This window comes from Ammodytes marinus (assembly GCF_949987685.1).
Source record: "Ammodytes marinus genome assembly, chromosome: 17".
NCBI lineage: Eukaryota > Metazoa > Chordata > Actinopteri > Uranoscopiformes > Ammodytidae > Ammodytes > Ammodytes marinus.
In genome coordinates, this window is record NC_137221.1 from 10096777 (window position 1) to 10113599 (window position 16823).

At 42.2% G+C, this 16823-nt stretch overlaps 2 protein-coding genes across 2 annotated transcripts; one reads left to right on the top strand and one right to left on the bottom strand.

Moving 5' to 3' along the window:
• Window positions 1-407: 407 nt before the first annotated feature.
• rps27.1 (ribosomal protein S27 isoform 1) lies at window positions 408-3085 on the top strand. Its single transcript, XM_080044871.1, has 4 exons — window positions 408-458; window positions 1119-1227; window positions 1869-1979; window positions 2860-3085. Exons 1-4 carry the CDS (start codon window positions 453-455, stop codon window positions 2886-2888), a joined length of 255 nt encoding a protein of 84 aa, XP_079900997.1. The 5' UTR covers window positions 408-452; the 3' UTR covers window positions 2889-3085.
• Window positions 3086-3727: 642 nt separating this feature from the next.
• Window positions 3728-12501, bottom strand: LOC307264423 (small conductance calcium-activated potassium channel protein 1-like; the record flags this gene model as incomplete). Its single annotated transcript, XM_080045834.1, has 10 exons — window positions 3728-3955; window positions 4075-4144; window positions 5071-5198; window positions 5488-5598; window positions 5682-5823; window positions 6684-6805; window positions 7157-7192; window positions 8357-8656; window positions 11094-11189; window positions 11686-12501. 10 exons carry the CDS (start codon window positions 12499-12501, stop codon window positions 3728-3730), a joined length of 2049 nt encoding a protein of 682 aa, XP_079901960.1.
• Between the last annotated feature and the right edge of the window lie 4322 nt (window positions 12502-16823).

The window sequence follows — 16823 nt, forward strand, 5'->3', positions numbered from 1 at the left end:
TATCAAAGTTGTAATTAAAATGTATTCTAGGCTATATGTTTGAAAACTTGGCCGATAAAAAAATACACATAGTTAGTTAGAATATTCAAAATAGTCAAACATCTGACTTTATAAGTCAAAATCAAAATACCATTGAATCGGCTGTTAGAGATTAATTGTTACTTTATTATGACTTTCCTATGGGGATATTTTGATCTATTTTTTTTACTTTAACTGGCAGAAATAGGTTTGGACAATTAGGGATAAAACATTAACGTATGTAAAGAGCATAGACTTTATATTTTGGATTAAACATTAAAGTTTGTAAAGAGCAGGGTGGAGTGACCTTACCAATATGGCCGCTGCGTCGTGTATTATACGTCACATCCTGCCCCTGCTCAAAGGAACAACCAATATCAACCCGTCGCTTCCGGTGATGCCTCCTTTTCGGCAGCGGCTATTACTTCGCCAACATGCCAGTGAGTATACAGAGACGGCCTTGAAATGACATTTATACCATTTAATCGGCTAATGGAGACGCTTTAAGCAGCTCAATGTATGCCCATGAAACTAGCGAAACGGCTGGTGTCGGTTTTAGACGCTTTCGTTGAGTTTTTGTGCCGCTTTTACGCTAATGATTTAGCACATTTGAGCGCATTGCGAGCGCATTGTGACTCAAGATGGCGGCGCACACACAGCAAACATGGAGCCAGTTCAACGGAGGCAGTGAACGGGCTGATGATACAGAAAACCCCAGTATTTATAGGGACAGTTCACTCTGAAATATGTTGTTACGTTGATAACTACTTTGTATGACCGCTGAATCATAGATGTTTTTAACAGAATCATCAGCGACTTATGAAAATGCGTAGCGTGCGTTACCTAAATTTAGAAATAAAGGCCTGAAGACGAGTCTGACTGTAGCAGGCGTTAAGCAGAACAAAACGATGCCTACAACAATTGATTAACTGTGCATTAAAGGCAATCGATGCATTCAAATAACTACTATACAACGTTTTACAGTTTCACTTGGTATACCTTGTTTTACTTGCCTCAGTTTGAACAAATCAAGGCATTTGTCTGATTAAGCACACATACCTCTTTATTAATGTATCCTTCTCTAAAATCTTCAATTGCAGCTCGCGAAAGACTTGTTGCATCCGTCCCCTGAGGAGGAAAAGAGGAGGCACAAGAAGAAGCGTCTTGTACAGAGTCCCAACTCTTACTTTATGGATGTCAAATGTCCAGGTACAACTTTTTTTCTTTGTAAATGTATTCCATTTCAAACTCCAATACGTCACTTGGCACATTTGTTGTTAAACTTGTAAGGCCTTAAGTGGCCCAAGTAGGGTTTAATGAATACTTATTGTGTGAAATTGCAATTCAAAAATAATTTGTAATTTCTGAAATTAACTTTCTCTGGCATGATGTTTTGAATGTCATATTAAAACCAATTTTAAAGACATTTCAAGTAGGTTATCAAACTCATAGCCTTATTTCACATAAATGTTTGTCTTCATTTGTGTTGTCACATGCAACTTGTTTTGAATTGTCGACCGCACTGCCAAGTGACTGGACTTCCTCTGTGATGGTCTTCCAATCTCATTCCAGTGCCAGATTGACCTCAGTTTGCAGAAGGGTTGAGCTAGACCACTGGCTCCCCCCTTTCGAAGACTGAGAACAAATATTTGCTGTAAAGGGCTCCTATAGTCCCAGCTTTGTACCGGTAGTTAGTTTGTTGTTGAATTTCCTTCTGAGCCCGGATGAAAACGTCTTAAATCAAAGCTGTAGGAACCCCAATTTATCCACCACAGCTTTAGGGTGGTAATGTTTGCATTTTGATGTCAGGAGTTCTAACCGGTGTCTTGTCTGTATTGTTTGCTTTCCAGGATGCTACAAGATCACGACAGTGTTCAGCCACGCCCAGACAGTCGTGCTGTGTGTCGGCTGTTCAACAGTCCTGTGTCAGCCCACTGGAGGCAAAGCACGTCTCACAGAGGGTCAGTATCAGCCTGCGATATAAACGTTATCTGATTAACTGTCTTTTATGGAACCCGAATTGTATGTTCACCAATTTGGACAATATTCCTTTTTGATACAAGCTTTAGGTTGAGTTCTTCAGCAGCAACAGAAGGTCAATGCTCTCCAGAACAGTCAAGAACTGTTTTGTTGCCTTAAATTGGCTTTACAAATCAGCACTGACTTTCTTTTAACAATGCTGACCAAATTATTTGCACTACGCTATGGAATAAATAACTGATGTTATAGGACACTGTTGACCTTGTATTGTACCGGCTCATTTTCACTAAGTCATTTATATAATATTGCTTAAGTTCACCTGATTGTTTTGCCTTTGGCTGCTGCTTCAGACCATGGATATACTATTTTCATGATTCGTTCACATGCCACTTGTTTTGAATTTGTCGGCCGCACTGCCAAGTGACTGGACTTCCTCTGTGATGGTCTTCCAATCTCATTCCAGTGCCAGATTGACCTCAGTTTGCAGAAGGGTTGAGCTAGACCACTGGCTCCCCCCTTTCGAAGACTGAGAACAAATATCTACTCTAAAGTGCTCCGATAGTCCTGGGAATCTAGTTAGCTTTGAGTAGCTCATTCAATCTTAATTTATATTTCTTCAGTTTTGCTGTTAAAGCTTCCACAAATGAGCCTGATGTTGCATTAGTGTCACTGCAGTTATTGTTGAAGATTAAAAAAAAAGGTTATTATTGTCAAGTTGAAAATGGAAGAGATGTTAACATGATGGAAAACGATGACTACATTGTGCAGGACAATAGCAGTGTGCTCTGCCTACAGTATTTCTGTACTGTAAGGCTTCTCTTTTGTCTGCATCTGTCTGACTGTCATTGTCTCCTCTGCCAGGGTGCTCATTTAGGAGGAAGCAGCACTAGCCACTCTCCCTGGAGCTGAAGGGGAGAGAAGGGATGGACCGGTTGATATCAGCGTCCCAGTGGTCTCATCTGAGCCTAGACCTGAAGACGGACTGGACACCAGATGGATTTACACTGTTGTCGGCAGATCGGTTGTTGCTGTAACTCAACCCTCCAACCCTGTCTCTCTTAATAAAATATTGTTTTGGCTAAAGCAATGGTTGGTGTGTCCTTGTTTTCCTGTTTCAGTGAATTTATTTTCTTCACCGTCAGACATTCAACACAAAGGAAATAGTTGTATGATTTTTATTAGAAAGTACTAGGTTATCTTCATAATACAGCAATATTCAACACCAATGTGCATTTAAATCTATGCAGTTATATTGCATAAGAAATCAAGTGTTCAGAAGTGAAGCTACTCCTACATGGTGCTAGGATATCCAAAATTGTTGATTTATATTATATATTTTGACATTAAGCATGTATCTGTTGGTTTAGGAAAAATGGAAAATTCCTATCAACACCTACAGTACAAATATGACCAACCGTCCAAAATATATATTTAGTGTGAAGACAAAAAACTGGTGTACAGTTCAAATTACTTGCCTGTCGGCTCAATCGAGTAACAATTGCATTACTGAAATGTTCGAGGTATGGTTGCATGATTTCCTGAATGTTATGAAGCTTTCATTACAATTAACTTAACATTCTACATAGTGGTTTGTGTGCACTAGGAACTATGTTTTAAAATATGATTTTATTTACAAGTTTCCATAGTCATGACAGTTTCCACCTCGGTATTAACACCAACCTGAAGAAAAATTATCACTTTTATCAGCGTTACAGGCAGATGACAGCATCTACCTGTCCACGCTTGCACCAGTATTCTCTGTCTTGCCCTCCCTCTCCCTTAGCAGGGCGCGGATGGAGGAGTTCTGTGTGGACAGTGTGCTGGACAGGAGTGGCATCAGGCTCCTGAAGCCCTCCCTCAGCTCATCTACGTTCTTCTCCAGACTATGGATGTGTGTGTCCAGCTCCCCCCTGCATCCCTGTACCTCCGTCAGCACGTCAGTCATCATGCTCTGCATCTGTGTTATGGGAGTAGACGTCCATGATGGAGTTTAGAGAAGGAAGGCAACAGGGAATTTTAGAGGCTTTGTTGGAAGTTTTTTTTAAATAAAAAGATGCGTTCACTTGCCTCTCTCAACTTGCACAGATCTCCAAGTGTGCTCGCCTGGTCTGCAAGTATCCTCTGCTCAATCTTCACTCGCCGCAGCCTAGGGTGCAAAATTATTTAGTTATAGCTAGGCTACTGCAGTTTTTCAGTATGACATTTTTAACAATATAAGACAAGTGACAGGAAGATACATTTAAAGGGACAGTTCAACCAAATTACCAATAAACAAAAAACAGGTATTGCTTGGACGAAAGCAATTCCAAGATGCACCTGATTTACTTTTTCATATTCTCCATTACATTGAACGTGACTGAATTAAAACCACCTTAAGTAAAAGTTTCAAAGTAATAGCTACAACTGCAGGATAATGTTGAATGCTACTGTGTAGAGTAATGGCAGCACAAAACAGAAAACACACAGTTCTGTCCTTTATACAGCAAAATATACCTTCACTTTGTTAATAATAGTTTACATCAGTCGCCATAAGCTACTAGTCACATCAGACCAACACCATGTCCCTAATCCAATTCAAAGACGGGTTTTAATGACAAATGTAGTGTGCTAAACCTACTCAGTATGCTAATGGTCCCCTGAAGTCCCAAAGGGGTTTTTCTTGAGCGAGCAAGTTATTATCTAACAAGATCATTTACTATGAATTCATATGCGTCTCTAACGACTTTAGATGCACACAGCCACCATGTAATGGAGACACAGACTACGGAAAATTTAATTGTGGGAACAAGTTCATTATCATGTGGGATTCTTGTTAATGACAATGTATGTGCAAGAGCAGCAAGAAAATCATTGTATGACATTAAAGGTGAAAATAAAACTTGATTAGCTGAGCTCCATTATATGGAAGCCTTGTGCATCTTAAGTCCTAAGAGATGCATATGATTTTATAGTAAATTATCTTTTTGCTATAAGATGATAACCTGTTCACACTGGATAAACAACATCATTATTTTGGCATATAGGGGCTTCCATAGAATGCAGAATAAATACTGACACTTAAGTGTGTCTTACTCATGGATGGCCAGGAGCAGCTTCCGCTGGTGCATGCGGACTCTGGTGTCGTCTCTTTCTCTCGACAGCTTTGTGTGTTTGTAGATAAGCCAAGTCTCTCTCAGCACATTCGCTGCCGCATGTTTTATCTAGTGAAAGGACGTAGAAAATCACTCATGGAAGTTGGGTTTATATTTGTTATGTAACAATAGACATGCTGAAAATCACTGACATGTATTGAACCGTGTTCATACCTTCTGCAGTATTCCAATGGAAATTATCTTTTTTTTTTATGAGTGTCGAGATCTCAAAACTGTGCAGTCCAGTTGTTATGTTGCGTGCTAGGATAAAACTTGATGGTGTGCGATAAAAATAAAAGAAGAAGACTTCCAGACAAGACAGAATAACTTGCGGGGGGGGGGGGATACTGGTATTTACCTTCTTGGAGATGGCGGAGTCCATCATAAAGTTGTGCACATGTTTCTCTGCTCTGGTCAACTCCAGCTTCCTGGCCACCACTGCCACCACCAGGACGGTGCAGCCAGCCCCCTGTGAAAGTCACAATTTTGATATTTTTGCCTAAGAATCCAAAATGAACTGACTCACAACTATTAAGCCCCCTCCCTGTTCACCATTATCCCGGTAAGGAGGCAAATGCTGCGACCACAGTAGGTGTGAGGCACCACATCTCCGTAACCAATGGACAAGAAGGTGACGGAGACCATCCACAAGGCCTCCATGTAGTTACTACTCAGGTCCTTGTAGTTGTGGTGCCTGTTGGAATAAAATAGGACTGATGTTTTCTCTCTTGACGTTCTTTGAGCTGAATAACACACTTACATTACTGATAAATTAATGGTACTTTTTTCCATATCCACTATGTTTACATACACCGATATCCATACCAAAACAGTGACTTTATCAATATCAAGTCAAGATTAGGTAATAGTACATCAAAGTGGAAAATTGGATTTGTTCCTGCCAATAAAGATCTCCTATTATACTGTACTACTTTTCTGGTCTTAATTTCTCATTTAGGACTCCTGTAGAGCAACCTGACACGAATCACAGCACAAAAAAACATGTAGATTTTCGGGAAACTCTTCCTCTCATCTGGGTGCATCCAGCAGTCTCTGTCCACACTCGGCTTTGTGCTTCTCCGCCCCCTCGCCCCCCTCCTGCAAACCCCACTCCGTTGTGATTGGTTACCTTACTTCCGGAACACTTTCAGCAGCACTCGGGCAGATTTGAGCAGGCAGGTGGGGGCATGGCCGGAGCGTGCCTGAGCATGTTGCAGCATTACCATACATGGAAAAATCCGGATTCATTACCAACAAATCCCGGAAATTTGAACAAGTTAATTCTCGACCGGCTGCCCTAGTGTTTAGTGCTCTGCACAGCCACCCCAGACGGTCAGCAGGGAATACGTCTAAATGCATGTAGGTCATTATTTGATACTTTAGTATGGTTAAATATGACTATAAATCATTATAACAACGTTTATAGGTCATAAAAGTCGAAAAAGTATAATAGGTCCACTTTAAAGTAAACTTTACCTGCTGCTTATATTCAGATTTTGATTAAATATATAGATAGGCAACTATAGATTCAACTGTAGGTTGATCTTCACAAACCTCTCACAAACATGTAAACCCCACGCGGCCACAATCCACAGAGAGACGCTGAAAATCATCAGCACAGTCCCGGGGTAGGTGGTCATTAGTGTTTTCCCCACAAACCGGGTATTGAAATGTATCTGAAAAAAAAATCACAAACGCATCGCATTTACGTCATCATTTGGACAGTGGGGGCCTACTTAGCCAGAACTTTTAGGCTAGCACCTATCATATTATGATTATACAATGCAAAGGAGATGAGGGATGAGAAAAACTTATTCTCAACCTGGCTTGATACATGGACAGCAGGTTTGGCATTGCAAAGGGGGGATACAAAGGTAATTTCCGTCACTCTCTCACACTCATAAAGGGGAAGGGATTAGCTGGGCAGATATTATAGAAAGCAGATGAAGCAAAGGAGAGCCAGTGAGGGACATAATCACCATATGAAACTACTGGGATTCATAGGGGGGAAACTGCGATAGTCACACCTCAAGTGTCAGACCTTTACAGAACCCTCGGCCCACCTAGACATAAGACATAAACAGATGCATGATGATGAAATACTCGAAGAGGAAGCCCATCCCAAATCACTTTCCAATGTATAAACTTTAATGTCCCATGAACCAGGTCCCTGAGCAGGGGGCTGCTAAAGGGTTCAAAAGCATGTCAAAATCAAGAGTGCAAAGCCTCACAGACAGTGGTGGAAGTATATTTACCTTGGCGGAAGGCCCACTGGTATTTATCTTGAGTATTTCCACTTTATTTAATGGTGCAACCACAACGAGGAACTTTTAAATATTTCTGAAACAGTCAAATTTTTCCTTTGATGATAATTATTGACATGTTACAGAAAATGAAACCATCAATTCAAAGAATGATATTTGGTTTTTCTAAATGCCTTTGTAATGGGTATGCTCACCCAGCCAGGAACAGCTGGCTTAGGTAAAACAGTAAACACTACCGCTTTTGTCCAAAGGGGGTGCAAGAATTACCCCAAACTGAAAGTTCCTCGGAGCACCTTTAACTTTACAAGCCTACTTATACTCAACTACATCTCAAAGGGAATTGTTGTGCTTGTACTTCATTTGTCTGACAGCATACACTTTGCAGAGTGTGAGAACAAACATTATTCATACCCTTCCTGTCCAGTGAAAACCATGAAGGTCCAAGTTTGGTGACTTTGAAAATTTGATAGTTCTGATAAAATGCAGGATTAATTGATGCTTTATTTTGAGTTGAGAACATGGATTAGCTGTTAAACACATTGCCACAAAGCTAACACAGGGCTGTTTTTTTAATTTAGTAAGCTCAACCTTAAACTTTTGCAGCAGGAAAATGCAGAACACATTATTGAATTAGGGATAATAGACTAAACATCATATTAAATAGTAGCCTAACTGACAGGGGCCATTTCCCTGCACAATGAGTAGGCGACTTTTACGTTAGATACTTTGTGTAGGCCTACATTTGTATGATAATAAAAGGGTAGCCTAGCCTACTTTTAGGCCTATGGTTTTTATTTTAGTTGTAGCCTAGCCTGGCTACTAAAGAATTTGAATAGCCTATTTCTGCTACCCCTTCCCAATCTTTACTCTTGTCTTTTTTTTCAAGTGTTAGGGCCTATGTTGTCATCACAGTTTTATCCTGATCGATGGGAGCCCATGGGTGACCATGGTGACCTCCCCCACCTTGTTCAGGGCGCCGATGCTGCGGGACGCAGTGTCGGTGAAGAGGCGGCTGTGCAGCATCATGGCGCGGCCCAACAGGTAGAGCCGCAGGAACATGGGCAGCGCCAGGACGATCTCCAACTCCGTCTCGGACAGCGACAGACGGCCCGGTCTGTGCTGGAAGGTCTGCTGGAAGTACGACATAAGACCCACCGGGTACGGGTGGATGGCCACCAGAGCCAGCTCCAGGGCCACCAGAACCACACGGTCGGTTGTCAATGCAATGCGCCAATCCTCTGCACCAATGTCGTGAACGTAGAGCTGCCGGAAAGATCGTAAAGAGGTAATGCATAACTATGTAGTAGTTACTACAATTGTGTATAACTTTGTCTTTGGGACTATTACCACTGTGTGCCACCAGATGGAGCTATAGAACAATTTGATAAATTGCCTGTCACTTCACAGTGTTTAAGGTTGAATACTAGGCTACAGCCTGGAAATCCAGACCCTGATATCTTGAACGATAGAGGGTCTGGCCCATAGATAGTTTGGCCACGATCAATAGTAATTTAATTTCCAACTCAAGGGGCGGCTCCTACTCGTGCATTTCAAATGCCACTGCACGCAGTTGGATAGCACTACAACCAATCAGAGTGATGCACAAGGTGACGTAAGCCCCGTTCGTTTAGCGAACAGCTGTTAAACTGTTAAATTAAACGTTTGCCGTGGTCGGTCGGCAAAACAGAACATTCCACTTAGTTGCTAATGAAATATTTGAGTGCCATCTTCCAAATCGTAAAGGGTCGAGGCCAAAGCAGTCTCAAACTCACACAACATATCCGCAGCCATCTTTGATGTTTACTATCACGGCTTCAACGTTGCATGCACATCACTGTCGTCATCCGGTTACGTCCTCCCCAGAGTACCATATAAAGGGCTCTGGCGCGCCCATATTAGATAGAACCAATTGAAATGTGAGCCCGGATTTCTGGTCTTCTTGAAAAAGCTTCAACGGAGAGTGTCCAGACCAACAGGCGCAGCAAATTTAATTTGCCAGCGCCTAGTGGCAGGTCTGGGAATGCCAGGCTAGGCGCAGCAAATTTAATTTGCCAGCGCCTAGTGGCAGGTCTGGGAACGCCAGGATAAGGCTACAAGTAAAAAAGAAAAGAAAAGAAAAAAAACTACAAGTAAAAAAAGTATTAATGTGTATGATTTCGCAAAATAAGTGAGCTTAGCATACATCCTTATCTCTGCTTGAGGCTAATCTCAAAGCTACATTAGCCGCTACTAGGCTAGCTGTTGCTATGGTAAGCTAACTAGCACATCAATTGCCGAATGTCTGACTGAAGAGTCTCCTGACTGAACTGTTGGCTGCCGAGTTACACTGTCTGCATGTATTGTAGTAGGCCTATGGCGCTTTTCCATAGTACCATACTGGCTTTACTGTAGACTACTCTACTCACCTTAGGTATTAGGATCTTTTCTGGGGGTTATTTTCCATTTCAAGATAGTAACCAGTAGGTTTCTGCCTCTGTGTAGCTGGTTGTCATTGCGATGTTAGCAGCTGCTCATGTAGGCCTAAGTGTCTATGTTTCACTTCTCAGTCTTTTAGCGCCATAAAACATGCAGTGTCATAGCAGGCTGTCATTGTATTATTTGTTTTTTCAACTTCCAGCTCGCACTGAATTTTTTTGGCTTCGACCAAGGCATGGTGGTTTGGAAAGAAAGTAGAACAAAAACTGGAGAGACAGCAATCTCAAAAGATTTATGACGCAATGGCAGTGCTGATTTCTTATCTGCCAATCACGTTTAGTACAGGGGACCTACTTTTTGGGAACTTCAAAGGAGTTTAATTTTGAGTGTTTCCTTTTTTTAACTGCAATTAAGAATTTGATGATATTCTAGGATTGCAGTGCAGCATCTGTGATCTCTTTAGAAGATTTTCAATTTCACTTATTTTTTTTATCTATATTGCACACTTTCACCTCTAGATGTCCTTCAAAATTAATGAATCTGGGAAGGATACACAATAAATCACTCCCACTGCTATAACTTGTGACCTTAAGTTAACAGCTGAATTTTAATGGGCCATAAGGGATAAAGGTTGATTTCACTGTTAGCACGGTGGGATCTTATGAAGTTCCCCCATTAAGGAGCCTTGAGGTGCCAACACACTGCACTCCGCGGCGGTTGGCCGCGTGATCATATTGGGTCATATTGTGTCCGCCGCACGACCAGAGTAGCCTTGTCCTACTCTGGGGACATGCTGGCACTGGTGCTAACCGGTGCTGAGAGCACCAGTCTGCTGTGCTGATGGTGCTTTACCCAAGCTAACCGGTGCTAACTTGGTTCATAAAGCAAAACTGATAGCTGCACACAGCAGGCAACAGACACATAGGCTATTCACAGAACTTATGGGAGCAAACTGTGACTATTATGTTTTCATCCATCTTAATTTCCTCTGTCCGTCGTCCCGAAGTGAGTGACGTCGGGAGGAGCTCAACGCTGATTGGCTATCGCGGCGCGGCGAAAAGTTCAATATTTTCAACTCCTGCGGCGGCCGCGCCGCCCTATTCGCGCCACCCTATTCGCGCCGCGTGAACCGCCGGCCGCCCATTCACGCGTCGGCGCGCAAAATACATTGACTTTCTATGTAAGCTCGCCGCGCGGCGGTGTGCAGTGTGTTGGCACCTTTAGCATCCAAGCCGCAGACTTTCAGAATATCCTTTAAGTTTTACACGATGAGCTGATAATTTACCTGCACCTCACAGCAGTGGTACGCAATGAGGAGGCCCAACAGGATGACCGTGGACAAACTGATGACGGACTTGAATGCAAGGGACTGGATGGAGCTCTAAACACATGTGCACGCACGCACACACACACACACACACACACACACACACACACACACACACACACACACACACACACACATTGTCAGCTGATGGCTCTTTGTCATTACAATGCTTAATCTATGAAATGACATCAATGAATCAGTGATCCTTTGTAATCTTGTAATCTTCGATACATTTAGATTAATCCACTTGTTTACTGTTCATTTTCCTGCATTTGTTGGGGGATCAATTCTCATACTGACTGACTATAACAGCCTTGTTATAAAGATCATGTTCAAAGAGTTGTATTTAATACAATTAAAGAAAATGACAAATTAACTATTATTACTCTAACATGTGATTTCTCAGGCACTAAGGATCTGAAAAAGAAATATAAAACTGGTGAATGGCTCTTTAAAGAAAACATAATAATTGCACTTTTTGTCAGCTTTTACAGCCCATAATTACTCTGATTTCTCAGGGTCTTGGTCTGGCTTTCCCTCTCTTTCTGACCTTGCTGTAGACGCTCCAGGAGAGCTCTGTCTCCATCACCATCATCACCACCCCGAATATCCCCACCGCCAGGGCACAGTCGTTCAGCCGCTGCCTCCTCAAAAACAGGGCCCTCCTGCGGACCAGCCGCCAGCCAATATTGTGGGTCTTCCAGTACGAGTCGTCCTTGCCGTCCTCCTTGTTTTTCGGGCTTTGCTGGGAACAAGGATCGGGGGTTGGATTAGGACTTTGCAGCAGACCTTTGGCCTCGGACAGATCCTGGCGATACTGGGTCGACTCATTGTCTGGCTGGAGGTCGTCATCTTTGCTGGTGATGATGATCTCTGGGAGACTCTGGCGTTCGTGCATTTCCAAACAAACATTGCCCGAATTGTGGCGCATTGACCTGTAGGGTGACCCGCAGGGAGTCACCGGGAGCTCTGAGAAAGAGGTGACTTTCTCCTGGTATGGAGAAAGTCTGTGAGATCTTGCGTTTCTGGCTTTGCACTTTTGATTAAGCTCCTTGTGCTCTGGATTTTGTCTACTCACCCCGGACTTTTTATCACATTTCTTCTCTTTGCCCTTGTCTCCCCTCCTGTTGGAGCGAGGTGAAGGTGTGATATAAAGGTAGCCGTTGTATAAAGGTGTGGTGGCCATGGCCTGGGTCCTGTCCAGCCACACAGTGTGCTCAGCTGATGTCTGGATGTTTTGGTGTATCCCACACTGCGGAGGGCAGGCCTGAGGCGGAGGTACAATCCTCGGAGGGAGGAGTGGGCGCTGGTCCTCCACCTCGTCTCCATCCACCACTACCAAGTTCATAGAGGGGGAGTGATCCATGGTCAGATCACGATTGACCAAATCTTCCAAAGAGAGAGCAAGAGGGAGAAAGGGTGTTATGAGACTAGGCAAGAGAGCTGTTGAAAAAAGATTGAAGTAAAACTACGTGAAGCGTGAAGTAAAACTACAACTACAGGAACGTTTCACTCATTAGACGTTAAGTCACCAGAGAAGATTTCGTACATGTCGTATACTGGTTATGTTCGCCCATGCTTCCTTTATTAAATGTTATCTTCTTTATTTATCTGTTAACGATATTCAAGATTTAGTTAGTCCCAAAGTTCACAGGATAATCAGCTCAAAAATGTCATACGTTTTTCCGTGCAGGCAAATGTCCAAACAGCTCTTACCTTTTCAGCCAAATTTTCCAGTCGTCAAGGAAAGAAGAGAAAAGTCTTATCTGTTAAATTTCCCTGTAATGTAATCTTCATTGGGTCCCGAAGGTCATATTTTTTCTGGGTCACAAGAGATCCTCCTAATTAAAATTCTGTTGGACTCAAACTCAACACTTTCCTTTAGAAGACATTTGAAATATATAAAGTCAAACAGTGAAAAATGAACCAAGCTGCAACACCAGTGAGCTCCGGTGTGATCGCATCATCCCGTATAAACTTTCATGTGATCCATTAGCAGCTCTCAGCATCAGGGAGCCCCTCCCATAGCTTCAAGCTGAGGTTATGAACGGGTCCTGCATATGACGACATGCAAAGTAAATACCCCTTGATATCCATGTCATTTTCTCAGGATTTTATCCCCTTGTATGTCGGTGTTTCCTGCTTTACGATTGTCCACCATCAGGGCACCTTCCTTAAAGCTGGAGGGGCTTATTGAGCGCAAAGGCTCTGAGTTGCAGATGTCATACAGAGCAAAGGGAACAAGTCATCTGTCAAGTTCTTATTTTTTTTTTGCTGGGATTGGCAGATTTCCTTCTCTCTATATGCCTGAAGGGACATCTGCTTGTACAAGGTGTCAAAAACCATCCTGATATATAAGATAAGAAATGCTATTATATTACTTTGCATTTGTAATATCATCAATTGGTGTCATTATTGTCATGGAAAAATTCAAACTGGGTTATTACAACTTATTTTTTTTATAGCAACTCTAATCTTCAAAAGGCAATAACAGCCCTGAATTCATCAGATTAGTATTGCAGATTAATCAAGTGAGACAGAGATCTAATACTTATGAGCTTATGAAATATCAAATATGTTACCCCTTAACAGAACAATATGCACATAACAGGGTGGGATATTAAGCATTAAAGTCATACCAATGACATTCAGCATCATCCATTTGTCTTAATCCTTGCGACAGATGGGTTTGCAGATAACAAGAGCTTCCTCCGAATGGAAAGATCTAAGGAACAAAGGGTGGGTGGTTCGCATCCGGATAGTAGCAGGATAGAGATAGGCATTATTTAATCTGTAGACAACATGTATTTAAAGGTTGAGGGGGTTGGGTTGTGTGGGGTGGTGGAGTATGACTGTGCAGTGTGCACAGGTGCGAAAGCAAAAACACAGCCTTAATGTTTGCATCACACAGTCTGAGTTTTCTCCATCAGACGACCCTTCAGATGTAAGATATATTCATTTAGCTAAAACTACTTTGTTCTACTCTGAGATTAATCCATATGCTGCTGTCTGGATTATTTTGTTTTGATGTTCTGCAGGCAGGGAGCTCCCAACCGTCTGTGCAGATGGTAAATAGGGACTTCTCTCACATCATTGCAGAGAACAAGATCCCATAAAATGACAATTTAGCTTGCTGAAGTAGAGAGAAAACCAGAGACGTATTCCTGACTCCCTTACTGAGGACACTGGTGGCTTGCACATGTTCTTAAATCACTTTGTCCTTTTAATAAGATGCTGATAAGGATATATGCACAACTGCAAAGCCTCAAATTAATTCCAGCGCCCATCCAAGTGCTTGTAAATCCCGTCTGCCGTAGCTGGTTGCAAAGTATGTCAATTGGTCTGGCCTCCGTGGTCGGTAGCCAGCTCGTCTTCAATTACTCTCTTCTATTGCAAATCATCCTTTGGCTGCTAAGGAAGTGAAGTTGAGAGCATTAATGGCCAGAGCTGGTAAATGGCAATTCTTCTTCATACCCTGAATCTTTAGTGTGTACTGAAGATGTTATTGGTTTCAGGCTTATCCGTAGGGATGCACTGTTTTTTAAATATCTATTCAAATATCAAAGTCAGTAACTTTTGTGTTTTGAAGGTAACATGCAGAGATAAGGGTTTTAAAGGAATAGTTTGATTTCTTTGGTGATATTTCAAAGAACTCTTTAGAGGAAATTGGTTAGCTACCACTCTGATATACAGATATTTGAGAGCTTATCAATGTTCCCAGGGCTAAATGTTCCCAGACTCAACCCTAACCACCAAGCTGTGATGCCTGAACCTAATTGCCAATTTCAGGAACATCCTATTTGGTGCAATATAAACCTGGGAACATTGAACCTTGAGAACATTGAGCCCACATTGGGATTTCCCCAAATGGGCAGTTTGTGCCCCTGTATTACCATTACATTCATGCAAGGGCGTAGCTTTGGCTTCAACATTGGGGGACACACATTATAAGTGGGGGTCTGGGGGTACTAATTTATGCCTTCTGTATTTACTTATTTATGGTGGACATGTCTTAATTTCTGTTAAGGAAAAGACAACAGGCTCCCAGTGATGTAAATATAATGGAATATAAAGCAGTAAGGCTCTCAGGCATTCTGTATTGCTTTCAAAAATGTACTCTACTTTATTGTTCATTCACAATTTTCTGTAGGGTTAGGGTTGGGCTATGGTTGCTATCTCCCACAAGGAAAGTCTGACGCTCATGAAACTTACTCCACTCTTTAACATCAGTCATGCAAATATACCCACCAAAGGATTTGATTCTCGGATGAAGAGAATTCAATTTTGAGAGGTGAGCTTTTCACAGCAAGCTAGTCCATTTTTGGGCTATTTACATTGAATTCCATTCATTTTCTGTAGGATTAGGGTTGGGCTAGGGTTGCTTTCACCCACAAGGAAAGTCTCACGCTCATGAAACTTACTCCACTTATTAACATCAGTCTTGCAAATATACCCACCAAAGGATTTGATTCTCGGATGAAGAGAAATCGATTTTGAGTTAGGGTGCTTTTCACAGCAAGCCAGTCCATTGTTGGGCTATTTACATTGAATTCCATTCATTTTCTGTAGGGTAAGGGTTGGGCTAGGGTTGCTTTCTCCCACAAGGAAAGTCTGACTCCCTTGAAACTTACTCCACTTATCAGTCAAGGATATAATTGTCAATTAGAAGAGAATTGTATCCATGCAACTTCATTTAAGTTAAAAAAGAAAAAAAAAACACTCTGTTAAATCAGACTACGCATCAGACTGGATGCATGTGCTGGATTTGTCAATAACACCCTATTAGGTGTAGTAGATGTGCAAGGGAAGGAGAGGGCCTAATCCAATCAGCAGGGTAATTAAAACACACAGCAGAGCAGCTGATGGCTGCAGTGTCAGAGGTCTGTATTCAGCATTTAGCACAGAGGGTTGAGCTGTAGTCGTGCCAGGTCAGAGCGACGGCCACAACAGCTGCTGTGCAATTACGGTAACAATCATGATCAACAAAATTATAATGCAGAGTGATCTATGGCAGTATAAACACCATATTATTGTCCACACGACGATCATAATCCTCATTCTACCCCCTCCAATTACCATTATTCATTGATATGGCTTCAATCCACACTGCTTAGTATTTTCAATGATCTGCCTGAATTGTTTCCTAATTAGCCTTCTCGTTACATTTATCTCAGTTTCTTCCACTTTAATTAACACAGTCCCACCCTAACATAAAAAAAATAAAGCGTTGCTGAGCTGAGCTCCAGCCACAATGCAGTTGGAAAACAATCCACCAGATGTCAGCCATACCTCAGTGCCTCCTATCTGTATTTTTTAGGAAGCCTAATGAATTTAGTTTTTTGGCACTGTGTCACACCGGTGCTTTGTGAATAGCCATTTAAAGAATGAATTTATTTTACGAGATAAACTCAAAGTAAATTTTGCACACATGAGAGATATTGGAGCGATGCAGCAGCAGCAACAGGAAGCTTCTCGTCCGATGATTCATTGCTGAGGCACATTGTGCGTCCTCGCTCCACGCTTGGTGCAGTTTTTTTCTGGTTTAAGCGGGGACTTGGCCATCCTTAGTTTTTTGTTCAGCCTCTGAGGGGACACTCTCCATCCTCTCTGTGTGCAGCCGAGCATGAATCTGTAGCTCGGGAGCACTCTTGGATGTGTGACAGGCTGCCAAGGAGAGGGGTAATTCCG